The sequence below is a fragment of the Acartia tonsa genome, chromosome 9 (genome assembly GCF_053477335.1).
Source record: "Acartia tonsa isolate MP-2025a chromosome 9, ASM5347733v1, whole genome shotgun sequence".
NCBI classification, from domain to species: Eukaryota; Metazoa; Arthropoda; class Copepoda; order Calanoida; family Acartiidae; genus Acartia; species Acartia tonsa.
Window position 1 is genome coordinate 29112694 of NC_137268.1, and position 14525 is coordinate 29127218.

The 14525-nt window shown below is 32.2% G+C and overlaps 1 protein-coding gene across 1 annotated transcript in view; it reads left to right on the forward strand.

Moving 5' to 3' along the window:
* The first annotated feature begins 4225 nt into the window (after positions 1-4225).
* LOC145328716 (medium-chain acyl-CoA ligase ACSF2, mitochondrial-like) overlaps positions 4226-14525 on the forward strand; it is a 33309-nt gene continuing 23009 nt past the window's right edge. The window contains exons 1-2 of the mRNA XM_080172517.1: positions 4226-4320; positions 7667-7732. Coding sequence (XP_080028643.1) covers positions 4252-4320; positions 7667-7732 — 135 coding nt within the window. The 5' untranslated portion in view covers positions 4226-4251. The remainder of the gene's footprint in view (positions 4321-7666; positions 7733-14525) is intronic.

Sequence of the window (14525 nt, forward strand, 5' to 3'; positions counted from 1 at the left end):
TGCTGATAACTTGGTGGTTGAAGGGGAAGGTTCCGGTGCTTAAGATGGGAGAGGGAGGGGTAACACCCCTCCCTCCATTTGCAGGACAACTGAGAGATGAAACCAGTACCGTTATCTGACATATTTTCAGGTGGCTTTATAATTGTAGAATAACAGGATTTAGCTAGGTGCGTAGCATCACTATAATGTCTTGGTTTCTGCATGGTCCAGAGCTGCCGCATACCACAGTTCTTCTTTTCTCGAAGGTCTTGGGAAGGTTTATAACTATTTTGGGTACCACAACCCTCCAAAGAGAAATCGCCCCTAGAAAAAATTTAACTTCCCCCCCCCCCAAAAAAAAAATAAACTAAAATTATCCCATCCCCCCCTTTTTCTGTTTAAGTCTAAAACAGAAATTGGGTTATCGAATATTCAACTTCAACCTCTCGATATGTAGCTGCTAGTACAAAATAAAATAGAACCAATATAATATTATCTTAAATTTAAATCGGATTTGAAATGTCGAATTTGATAAATAATCAATTGGCTGAAATTTTGATTGACTACATTTCTACATACTATTTAATCATTCTATTTTTCTAACAACAGATTTTTTGAGTAATTGAAATAAGAAAACATTGAAACATTAAAGACAGCAAAAATTAATTGAAAATTTGTCGCGAAATTTATTTGACGCGGAATTCTTAATAAGCAGGGAGAACATTGCACTGTAAATAACACTAACATCCAAAGTTTTATGACCACGTTATCATATTCGTCGGTTAAAAGACTTTGGGTTCTTTTATTAAATTTGTATTAATTGGTTTCAAACTGGTTGTGTCCAAATTTATTAACCAATAATACTAATCTACACAAGGGGTAATTATGTTCTTCCTCATTGTAATAAGGTCTGTAATGCTGTTGTGGAAATGGGAGTTCTATGGCGGAGAGACATAATTTACCTACCTATCTATATCTTAGATTTTACACATTTCTAAAATCTTCTGTAGAGATTCCCTTCCTTTAACGGTTAACCTCTAAGCGTTTTCTCCATAAACATTCTTTGTAGATTTTTTGATTTGTAGTCCTTTTTACATTTTCAAAATGAATTAGGCAAAATATTGAAATGTTCATGAGTGGTAAAATCTTAATTGCAATTGCATTTATTTCAAAGAACGTACTCTTTTTTTATTGATAATTGGGGAACCACAAAACTAGAAGTAAAAAGAGTTATAATATGTTTTAGCAAACAATGAATAAAAATAAATCTTTTAATGTAGATTGTTCTTTCTAAAACTATTTGCTGTTAACACATCCCTTACAATTTAATTTATCATCTTATTTTTTCTCACCCTCAAGGGTTTTGGGGCACATTTTTTTCTCGTTTTGCTTACCAAATAATTAACTTTTTTAAATTTCTTTTTTTCGCTGACGTCAGAGTACGCTAAAAATATAAAGAGTATAAAAAGAAGTATGCTTTAAAAGTGTTCAGTTTTAGAACACCAACCATCGTAGTAGGGTCAGTAGAAGAAAAAATGCTGGCGGCAAAAGAGTGTTCCACCAGGGTTTTTCCACTCTGTAAACAATTAGTTGATCTACGGTCCTGTAATGTTAGGTGACACTTTCACAAGGATATTAATATCCATAAATAGTAAAGCACAAAAATCATGGACGTGTAAGCATACAATGTTTGTTACTGTGATGTTTAGTTGTTAAAACGGCGGAATAATGTATAGAATATATAACGAACTCTTTATATATATGAAATATCGCTTTAAAAACTACTTTGGCTGTAAAAGTACAACTGCGAAGACAAAAAGATCTCAAAAGCTGTTCCTTCGTACTTCCGTAACGAATAGATTTTATCAATAACTTAGGCATTTTTAAATTGTGTCATTGATTTCAATGATTATTTCTGTAACAATTAGGTATGATTTAATTGTCAACATAAAGTTCGTACGTTCATTTCAGACATGAAGAAATTTAACTTTTTTGACAACAATCTTCTAAATCATATAATCATTCTAATAATATGATTTATATAAAAATGATTCCTAGGACAACAAGGTACAATTCTATAAGCGAAGCATCTCTAAAATCAAGTCTTAAGAATATAAGTATGTCCCTAAAAAGAATCATGTATCGTGCAATTTTGCCACAAATTTATGAACAATTTTGTTTAGAATTATAAATTCAGTTTTTGATTATTAAGTTCTGACACTCTGTAAAAACGTGATGTCTGTCTGTCCTACCGTCAGCTTTTAGAACTTTGCTCTTATGGATGTTGTCATCCTTGTTTGGAAAGACAAGAATTACCCAAGGCAAAAGACTATTTTTCTTATAGAATTTTCTTATCTTCTATATCACATTAAAATGTTTTTCTGTCTGAATAAACATTAAAAAAAGTAGGACGAATACATCCAATAGTAACATGAATCTAGTAAACCCCAGTCTAAAAATTTATACTAAAGAAGTAAAACTTTTCTTGAGGGTTAATTTTTTCTTAAATAAATGATCCATAAATAGACGAATGAAAACTCTCCTTTGCTGTTAAGGAGAACCATATTGGTTAAACGATTCAGCAAAATCTTTTGGTATTAAAAGGCAGACAGACAGACAGACAAACTTCTGCAAAGATTACAAAACTTTGGGTACCAGTCCAATGATGATACACAAATTTACCCTTTTTGTAGATTACAATTAAACATTTGGACACTCAACTTACTAAACCAACCAATCAAAATTCATATAAGTAAATTGTTAAGCCAACGAATTAGAAAATGTTATTATTAATCTTTGGGGATGAGTGTAATAAACAGCCCAATGTCCTCTCCCTCCCTGTCTTTCAACCTGCTTTTTCTACGGAATAGTTATTTCTCGCATCGTATTATAAACGGCTTTCCGCGGAAATAGAATGTAAAATTATAAGATTAAAACTAGTTTTTTTTAGCCCCGAGGTTCCTATCCACCGGATTCGAATGAATACGAGAAAATAGCTTCTCATTTATTTTGTTGAAGATCCATATCATGATTTCATGATTGACCCGTTTTATAAACAAACAGTACACAATTTGAAGCCCCAGGTTAAACATCTGTAAAAGTAATCCCAGCCTTTAGCAAGTGAGAATTATATGATCATATAATTTTAGAACGAAGCTACAATAATTATCCTAAATTATTTAAAAGACAATAACTTAATATTTAGGACGCAGGGTTCCTCTAAATAACAAAATAAAATTTTAATGATTTCTTTGGGAACTGTTAATGAATTTTGATTGGTTGGTTCATTAAGTTGAGTGTTCAAATGTTTTAACGAATAATTGTAAGTTTAATAAGTGGTATATTGTTTATCATAACTAGTGATATACATTATTTTATCCGCCATTGGCCTATCACTTTAATCCTGGGCTTTATGCTTAACATTATTGAGGGTGTTCATTGAATTATCTCCCATTGTCCTATTCCTTATAAACCCATACTTTAATAGTTATTTCTCGCATCGTATTATAAACGGCTTTCCGCGGATATAGAAAGTACAATTATGAGATTAAAACTAGTTTTTTTTAGCCCCGAGGTGCCGAAGGCACCGGCTAAAAAAACTGGTTTTAATCTTATGATTGTACATTTCTATATTCGTAGAAATCTGGATATAATACGATGCTGGACATAGTTTTTTCGTATGGATGAGAACCGGTTCCTATCCACCGGATTCGAATGAATACAAGAAAACTTTTTTTCTAGGCAATTATCAGGTGGTGCTCCAAGGAAACAGCAGCTAGCCATTCGATCACAAACCAAATGGAGTTACATGAAAGGGCCAACAGGAAAGTGTTCATACAAATCATCTAATATATATACAACGAATATTTTAGGAATTGTATGAAAAGTAGGAAAATTTTTGAGCGATAAAATTTATACCTACTAGATATATCTTGTTGGGTGTCTTTAAATTCAGTTTTTCTAAAAATTGTGGAGCATTTTGTCCTGTCGTTTACGAGATCTTAGTGAAGACACAAACATAACGCACACATGCACTTAACTGCTTTAATATACAACTAACGGCTTCGCATTGAACATCTAGAAGCTCTGCATTTGAAAGGGCACAAAAAACAAAACAAAAAATAGCCCACAACATTGTCAAAGCCTATGTGAAGCTTTAATTACCACAGAGAACCCAAAAACATTGACACTTTACAATAAAGAATATTACTTTGATATGTTTGTTAGAACATTTGATTTGCAGAAGGAGTACCACCCCTTGTAAATCTGAGTATGGGGGAAACAGTTGACCTGGCTGCCTCAAAGTTTCCTGACCGTCAAGCTATTGTAGATATTGATCAGGTAAAAAGTTGACCTGGCTGCCACCAAGTGTCCTTAATGTCAAGCTGTTAAAGATTTTTTATCAGATAAACAGTTGACCTGGCTGCCACAAAGTTTCCGGACCGTCAAGCTATTGTAGATATTGATTAGGTAAACAGTTGAACTGGCTGCCTGCAAGTTTCCTGACCGTCAAGCTATTGTAGATATTGATCAGGTGAACAGTTGACCTGGCTGCAACTCAGTTTCCTGACCGTCAAGCTATTGTAGATATAGTTCAGGTAAACAGTTGACCTGACCGTCAAACTTTTGATCAGGTAATCATGACTGCCAACCTGTTCCCTGACTGTCAAGCTATTATAGATAACAATCAGGTAAAGATGACCTTGCGGTCAGCCTAAGCTATTGTAGATATTGATCAGGTAAACAGTATACCTGGCTGCCAGCCATATATTAAATGCCAAGCTAATGTAGAGATCAAAATATATAAAAAAAAATCCAGTATGTCATAAATACACTGATATTTTTTGAGCTGTGCACTTTTTAAAACTCTTTATCATATTAGACATATATATTAACATATGCATACTATTAGGATATTATCAACACATATTTAGACAATTTTATGCATTGTTGATTGGAAGTTTCATAACCTACAGGGTGTTTCAAGAGAAATGACTTTTTAACATTCTGCATAGAAAAAAATTATATAAAATGCTTCATATATTTGGAAAGCCTGTTACATAACATTTATGTTTCAAATATTTAAAAACTAGCCTACAGCTCACGTTGTTCGCTGGTCTGTAATGCTCTTGAGAATATTAAATATCCCTACTGGAAAGGTAGAAGGCTTATGCAATTATTAAGGTATAAAATCCGATCAGTTAAGAATTTGTAGAGAGTCCAATCTTTCAGGGTTATGACAGAAGAATTATTTTATGTTTGCTGACCAATGCACGTCTACTCTAAGTATAATATTGTCTGTCGGTCTATCAGTAATGCTCTTAAATAATTTTCCCAGCTTTTATCAAAGATATTTTTGTGTAAAGATTCACTATGCATCATTACTTTATATGGTAGTCTGTTGTGCACCCTTTTTGCTTTCATTTGCTTTGCCTTTTGTTTTTTAAATTTAAGAGGTTCTATAGTTATGGATGTTGTCATCCTTATCTTCCTGTTAAATATTATTAGCGAGCGAAGTCAATTAAATTAATTTAAAAAGTTTTATTCCACACTTAGTTCGTTATTCCGTCTAAAGTGCTCTGAAATAAATAGAATTACTGTAGGGGAAATGTTTATTTTCCTTTCTGCTATTTAATATAGAAGATTTTTTTTTTTAGATCTATGTACTTCTGTCCGCCTATCCGTTGATCAATCAGTACTGCACATAAACACAATTTTATTTTTTGATATCAAAGACTACTAATATTTTGTGTAAAGATTTGTATGACCACTGCACTAATCATCGTTCGTCTGTCTGACGGTTATGCCGCGTTTTCTTCTTTTTGCTTTTGTGTTTTTACTTTTACAATTTGGAACTTTGTTACTTATGGATATTATCATCCTTGTTGATGATTTTTAAACTCATTGATCTTAGGAAATAATGTTTTATATTTATTTTACATCCCCCATGATGATAAACAAAGGTAAGCTTTCTGTTGATTTAAAAGTTTGAACACTTCTTGTTTAGAACTGACGAAACACTGATTAAGTTTTTTAGTCAAAGTGGTAACTAAACTTTGGTTAACAGTGTAATTTACAGTCATATGTTACCTCCCTCCCTTAGGAAAAGAAATTTTGTAATTGAAATTATCCTTCTTACTCTATAATTCACTCTAAAATATTTGTTTTCTCAGCTGCTATAAAAATTAGATGGCTTAAATTTTTAATCAAGATTATAATAGACATTTGTTATTAAAATTGCTTATTGCTTATTTATAATTCAAAATGTCCGTCCGTTCGTCTGTTGGCTAGGATTAGAGGAAAAAGTAATTTTCTCATTTGCTATTCAATGGCTGAAAATTGTGTTAATATTCCCTACATAGCTTGCCAGTATGGACCTTATTTATTAGTCAGTTCGTTCATCCAGTAAGAGGGAAGGAAATGGGGTAAAAGAGTTGTATAGATAGCCCTATCACCATAACGTTAGGATGTCCAAATAAAATAACTTTTATTTAAGCTATTAAATGACATATTTACTTAAATTTTTGCTGAAATCTAGATATTTTCTCTTTTAAGTGCAGTTACTCTATATTTATTAATGTTCTTTAGTAGAATTGATTAATGCTTCTCTTTTACGGATTTTGTCATCCTTGTTAATGTTATTAATTATCAGAGATAAATACTCTTTTTAAATACTCTCGCTCTTTGCCTTACAAATTTTATTCTCTTGTTCTTCAATTAAATGTTCATTTTTATTATCTCTTCTATTTCTCTCTCCCCCTCTCTCTCATTCCCCTGTTCTCTCTCGGTCTCCCCCCCCCCCCATCTCTTTCTATCCCTCTCGCTCCCTCTCTTTTTCTCTTTCCTCTCTCTTTCTCTCTCTTCATATACGTTACACATAATGATTCGATTACTACGACTTATGTCTTACGTTAGAATATCTGTTTAATATATATTTAATCAATAATTATTAGTTTTATATTTACACCCAATGTAACAATACACGATTTAACGTTTTGCTCCATTTTTTTTATCATATTTTAAAGATTGAAATCCTTATATTCTTCATTTCAATTTATCGTCCTCAAAGGATTGAAATGTTTAGTTTAATATCTGACCGCATTACGGGGGTGTCGCATGAATCATTTCATTTTAAAACTAAGTTTTCTTAGATTTACTATATTATAAATTTAAGTTTTCTGTTTTATGAATAGAAATCAAATACTTCAATGTTATTTAAATAGCAACATGAATTAAAAAACTGAATATATGATGCTAAAAGTAGAATAATGGGTCTTAACGTTTTGGTCAATGAGAGTTTAATAGGGATTATTGGAGCACTATGAGTTTTATACACAATATGTTTGGAAGATTCGAGCTCGATTATAGACGTTTTTTTCTGTCATGGATCTTGATACAATAAAGCAGGCCGTTTTGTACATGTTAAAAATTGGAAGATTTCATTAAATAAAAGTTGTCGCAAATATACTTAGTAAATGAAACTTTGGAAAAACCGGTTTTTAAGGCATAATCTGTTGAAATAATCAATTTTAAATATTTGAAACATAAATGTTATTTAACAGGCTTTCCAAATATGTAAAACCTTGTTATTTTTCTATACACAATTAATTTTAAAAAAAACATTTTCTTGAAACACCCTGTAGTATGGCCGTCGAAAAAATACCAATATTGACTTGTAACTTTTAAGAACAAAAGAAAAACCTTCGCTGAATTGCAAGAAGAAGTTCTCAACTTGGCAGCTGGCTTCACTCAGGTGAAAATTTATGGATCATGCAAAGAAAACGAAGAAGCGGGTTTTGTCTTATTTTCACAGTAGCTTTTCTCCTTTTTCTAGCTCCTGCGGGGGGCTCCAACCCTGCAAGGGCAATTTTGTAACCCTGCAGGGCAATCATTAACATTTACCTAACCTAACCTAAAAGATATGAAAATCTAATGTGCAAAGTACGACGAAATCAGTTACTTCGTTTTCTTTGTTTTAAATGTTTGTTTTTCAGGATAATAACAAGAATACATTTATACAAAATTATCAATTTCAAAGCATTACTTGAATTTACTATAGTTTACAATTTTTACCCAAAATTTCATTAGTTTATCTTTGTATTTAAAATGCACATTAAAGCAATATCAGAGCATTACCGATAGACCTTCAGACAATACAATATAATTTATAGAGTAGTGCATAGGTCTGCAAAATTTTCACTAAAAAACCTTCAATATTAAAAAACAAAAGAGAAAAACACATTTTTCCTTAAAAGTTTTATTTACTCTTGAGCATTACAGACAGACTGACGGATAAAGTGAATATATTTTGGATGCTCATAATTCAGAAAAAATCTTTACTTCAATAAATCAGCCGTCTATCTAGAATGGAAGTTGAGTAAATCAAAAAATAAATCAAATTACCGTCAGAGCATTACCATGACCTGACGGACCAATTACATTATATAATGGATGCTTATTGGTAAAATTCAGCCGTCCATCTTGGACGACAGCCTAGAAATTTAACTTTCCTCCTTACCTCTTTTTGTCTTTTTTTTTTGTGTGTGAATTTAAATCTGATTTAACACAGATGTTAGAGACGAAGCCACGAAGTATGCATAAAAGTACTAAGGAGCACAGTACAGTATGCCATCATAATTCAACCATTAAATTCATTATTTCCAGTGCACTGATCCCCCCCCCCCAAAGTTATGTTAGCAAATTAAAAGCGAAGCTTTTTTATTATAGTCTTTCCGTCTTTTAGAATTGTCTTAACAATTTCAAACTTATTCCTGTTGATTCCTATTCAACTGATTTTTGGAATAATGTTTCTTAGGACAACAAGGAACAGTATTATAAGCGAGGCATCTCTATGATTAAATCCCAAAAATTAAAGTATGCCCTTTTACAGTACTGCCCCCGTTTCCTTATCCCCTTTCCTTTCTAATGTATGAACGAACTGTGATTAATAAATGGTTCCAGGACAAACGCAGGAGTCCCAAACGCAGGAGTGGACAAACGCCGGAGTGTTGAAATATTAATTCAATTAGGTATTTTAATACAGATTAGGTTAGGTTAAGATTAAAATGTACAAATAAGCCCCCCGCATTGGTTAGGCATTAGAAAAACCTAAAAGATGGTCTAAAATAGGTTTTGACCCAATAAATGAGTTCCATGTCAGTAAGCTAAATTGAAGACAATATTTCCCCTGTCATAATATCCATGTATTTTTTTTACATCCATTTCTGTACATGAATACAGGAATATGTTATTGGATGATTAATTACTCTTTCCTCAATTCATCAGTCATGGGTTGGTTTATAAAAACATTAATTCTCATTCTCTGAGTTTAGAAGTATATTAAAGGATACCCAATTAAGGAGGTTTTTCGAGGGTAGGTTCGACCATCCCTCCCCCGCACTTTTTATTTTAATTTAAAAAAAAAGATTTTGAGGGGAGAATTTGTTTTTCTAGAGCGCTTACTTTTTGGAAGGTGGTTTTACCCTCTCCCAAAATATAGTTATAAACCTTTCCAAGACCTATGAGAAGCTGCCCTGTAAAAGAGAACGTTAACAGTTTAGCGGTTAGCGAGATCCTTCGGTACAGACAGACAAACAGACAGATATAGAGACAGACATCCTGCTAATTCATAATAAGTATTACCAACAGACCTGTATGATACTTTAAGAGTAGCTTCGCTTCTAAAAACCATAGTACATAGTATTTGTATGGCGTAGGATTATAAATTCAGGTTTATGATGTAAATAGTGAACTATTACATATATACTCTGTTTTCTATTATGTTTCTGTAATACTGCGCAGCCACTCTATACTAGGCCTGTCCGTTCCATAGTCCCATGCACAGTGCACAAAAGTTAGGACAGATTAACATAACTATAGGATAGTCCTAGTCCTGCTTAACCTTCTAAGTATCTAACTTAGGGTGGGTTAAGTTTCTACATTTTATTAACAAGGGCAATTAGATAGTGAGCAGCATAGTAGACCATTACATTTCTACATTTAAACTGTTAAGCACAATATTTCTTCATAGCGAAGCTTCTCTTTAATTCAAGATAGATAGACAGCTGAAATTTTCTGTGAAGATTACTCTTATATATGCGCATCTAGTTTATAGATTGTTTTGTCCGTCTATCTATCGCTTACAGCTTAAAATATTTTACTTAAAAACTCACTTTTTCCGTCTGTCTTTTCTAAGATTTTTGTGCTAGCCTACTTTTGTATGTTGCCATCCATGCTAACATAACATTTTTCATACCTTTTCAATAAGTTTAGTCAATAGGCCTTTAAAAATATAGCTAAAATCCTGTAGCAAAAATTGCAATTTTTTATTGTTAGAAAGTATTGACGTCCATAAATCAATCGCAAAGGATTATGAACGGTACATTAACATTAATAAGGGAAGATTTTGTTGCAGTGGTCTTAAGGAATAAGACAATGGACGGTAAATTGATGCCCGCCCCCAATAACGATAAACATTGTTGATAGCACAATTGGTGAAAACGTTTAAACGCTGCTAGTTTGTTCCATCCAATCAAGATATAATAAAAGTTCCAATAGTTTTATGGCCAACAAATGAGAGATAGTGAAGGGTAGGTTTGGTAGAACCGTAAAGGTGTGTGTTTTAAGGCTTAAAAATAGCAGTAGAACGATAATATTCACTAAAAATGCGTATTTCTTATTGAAAAGAACTAAAGACAAAATTTTTTTTTTAAAGTTACATAAATTTTTATCGCTCTACTACTGTTTTTAACTTATAACACATAACCTTTACGGATTTTACCAGAAACCTACCCCTCTCTTTTAGAAACCAGTATAATATACCATCCAATGTCCCCTCCCTCCCTGCTGTTTGTGCAGATTATTTGCGTACTCTACCATACTTATATTTATCAGCGAGGAAGGGGATATTGGGCTGTTTATTACACTAGTCCCCGACGTTTTCTTATTCGTTGGCCAAACAACTTTGGGGACTTCATTAAGTTGATTGTCCTAACGTTTCAACCAGTAATTGTAATCTACAAAAGGGGTAAATTAGTGTATAATCATTGGGAATGTACATCAATTTAAAAACAAATGTCTTATCCCTTTTGATACCTGCTTATTTGTATTTTAAATGCGAAGATGTTTTACATATCTAGATATTTTCTGTTGCTTGTAGTTTTACCAGGGATCTTAAGGGATAAGACAATGGCCAATTAATAGAATATTTAGTAATTTAGATATTTAAGAGTTTAAATCAGTGAGTAATAAGGAAAAAATATTTAAAAACAACATAAAGAATACTTAAACACTCAATTAATGAACAAAATTTATATACTTTTTTACTAAGCCCCCCCCCCCCCCTAATGGGCTTAGCAAAATGGTCTAAATATTGAGCTAGATTCTTGAAACTTGGTACATAAGCCTAGTCCTATAGGTACTACATCTAAATGGTAAAAAAAATTCATAGGTTTGGTTAGATAAGAAAAACCCTGCGGAAATGGGGTTTTTAGGCCATTTTGGTCTATTTTGATGTAGAAACTTACCTTTAATTGTTTTTTGTTAGGTTTTTTTTTCATGAATACACTGTGTCTATACACAAGGACATTATTTAAGATGAATGAGCAAGCCAGGGACCGACCCCAGCGGGCTAGGTGGGTGGCTCACAGGTGTTAAGTGCATTTTTTCTAAAGTTTGTGTTGTTATATATGTATACATATATCAAAATATAGTTTGTTTTTTTTTAATTTCGGTCCCCAACTTGTTAAATCATCTTAAATAAGGTCCTTATGAACTTAAGAAAAAACAATAAAAGTAAGTTTCTACATCAAAATAATCCAAAATAGGTCAAAAAAGGCCTAAAAAAACTCATTTCCGCAGGGTTTTCATATCTAACCTAGAATTAAATAAAAATGGATTTTTTTTTCATTTAGACGTAGTACCTATTGGACTAGGCTTATGTACCAAGTTTCAAGAATCTAGCTCAATATTTAGACCATTTTGCTCACTGTTTAAGTTTAGATGTCAATACGACCCCCCCCCCTTGAGTTAATTGATTCAATTAATTTTTATCTCATTTTTTCAGAGGTTTAATTGAAAAATATCAAATAAGTTTTTAAAAACAAAGGTAGCTCCACATCATGGAGGGACAAACGGACAAAGTGAGTTATAAACTGAATTTCAGTATTAATAAAAAAGAGTAAGAAGATTAGAGTAAACCACTAGAGGGGGGAAGGGTTAAATAACTATATGTCCCCTTTATAAGGACCTTGTGCCGATTTTCAATTGGGTCTTTGAAAATCAATGAATAGCGTCAGAAATATTAACACATCCAAGTCTCTACAAAAGAGCATAAAGCAATTTGCTAGTAGACGAAAAAGGTCCGTGGAAAAGGGGGCAGGCAGTTGTCTGGTTATGCATCTACACTATGAATTTATTGTAAGAAATGATATAAAATGACAAAACCTTCATATATAAATATACAAATACGTACATTTGTATTTTATAGCTAATTAAGTTGTATACTGGATTTTGGTATTGGGTGCTCCATCTTACATGGGAACCGAGAAAATCTAATTTTTATAAGTGTTACGATCTCAAGTTACTTTCAACTTCTTAGGGACTTAAAATACATTTATAACAAATGTAATATGAATAGTGTGGGAGGGACATACTTATATCAAGAGTTTTATTCGCTATCCTAAAAACATTGGTTTTTTTTATCAAATATTTCATATTTTATCTATGTGGGTTTGTTCAAAACTTTTCAACAATAAATAGAATGGGTTATTTTGTTTATCATGATTCAGTATATTTATTGTTCATCAATTCATTTTCTATTGACTTATAATTAAGATCCGTGACTGAAAAGAAAAGCTGGTTGTTGTTTTTGGGGGTTTGCACTTATATTGGACAAAACTCCGACGGCTAAAAATTTACAAAGTGCATCATGTATAATTTTCAGTATCTACAGATGGGTAAACTAATAGATTACTGTGTATTGGTACCTTACTTCACTACTAGCTCTAGTACAGATAGGTAAACTAATAGATTATTGTGTATTGGTACGCTACTTCACTACTAGCTCTAGTACAGATAGGTAAACTAATAGATTATTGTGTATTGGTACACAACTTCACTACTTGCTCTATTACAGATAGGTAAACTAATAGATTATTGTGTAGTGTACGCTGCTTCACTACTAGCTCTAGTACAGATAGGTAAACTAATATATTACTATGTATTGGTACGCTATTTGACTAATATATAGCGTTAGTACAGATAGGTAAACTAATAGATTACTGTGTATTGGTACGCTTCTTCACTACTGGCGTTAGTACAGATAGGTAAACTAATATATTATTGTGTATTGGTACGCTACTTCACTACTAGCTCTAGTACCGATAGGTAAACTAATATATTATTGTGTATTAGTACGCTACTTCACTACTTGCTCTATTACAGATAGGTAAACTAATAGATTATTGTGTATTTGTAATTTGTAATCGTATTGGGCGTCCTTGGGACTTATTTTTATAATATTTATCTTTCATTATTAAGCTTTGGATAAGAGCTAGGTAGGATCTCAATAACCTTTGCAAAACAAAGAAATCATTTCACCTACCTAACTATTTATATAACTTCAAAGATAATAAGACGTACTGGTTGGTTTCAATTGATTTATGTAATCTACGTAATTGAAACTTTTATTTCATAAATCATTGTAATGATAATGATAAAAAAGTATTGAACAATTATATCAAAACAAGAACATGAATGTCAAAGACCAATCCTTTTGAAGAAAATGGACAAAAAATTAATTATTATTCATAAATCCTTATAATAAACTAACATAATGTCTGTATGTTTGTTTGTTTGTACTGAAGGATCTCGCTAACCGTTGAACCAATATGTTTCTCCCTCACATGGACAATACAATACGAGCTTTGGAGGAGGATTATTTACAAAAGAACAGATAGGACAGGCAGAAACAAAGGAACCTAAGAAACAGCTTTGATAAACCTATTTTTCTTTTTTAAAATAAACTGGAAGGGGCCTATTTTATTGTCTTTACGTCAAGTTACACAAAAAAAAATTTAAACCTTTTCAACCAGGAATAAGGTATAGCCAACAAGCGAAATGAATCTGAAATAATATTTAAGGGGGGGGGGGGGCAGATTTAAAGGTCGTCAATTTTACTAAGTGTTGCCCCCCAACGACAGCGGAAAACCACGTATAAGTTTCGTTATTTTTTTCGAAATATATAGGCTGCTTTTCAACACCTATGAAAAGCTACACTGTAAAGGAGAAATATATTGGTTAAGTCGTTATCGAGATTCTTCAGTACACACCACACACATAAAGACGGACACACAAAGAGAACCAGAACAAGGATGACAACATCCATAAAAGCGAAGCACTGAAACTGTAGGACAAACGGACATTAACACTTATATAGTGTCAGAACTGAATAATCAGAAAATAAATGTATAAGAGTTGAAGCAAAATTGTAAGTGTAAATTTGTTGAAAAACTGCTTGATACAGGATAATGTTTATGGACTTACAT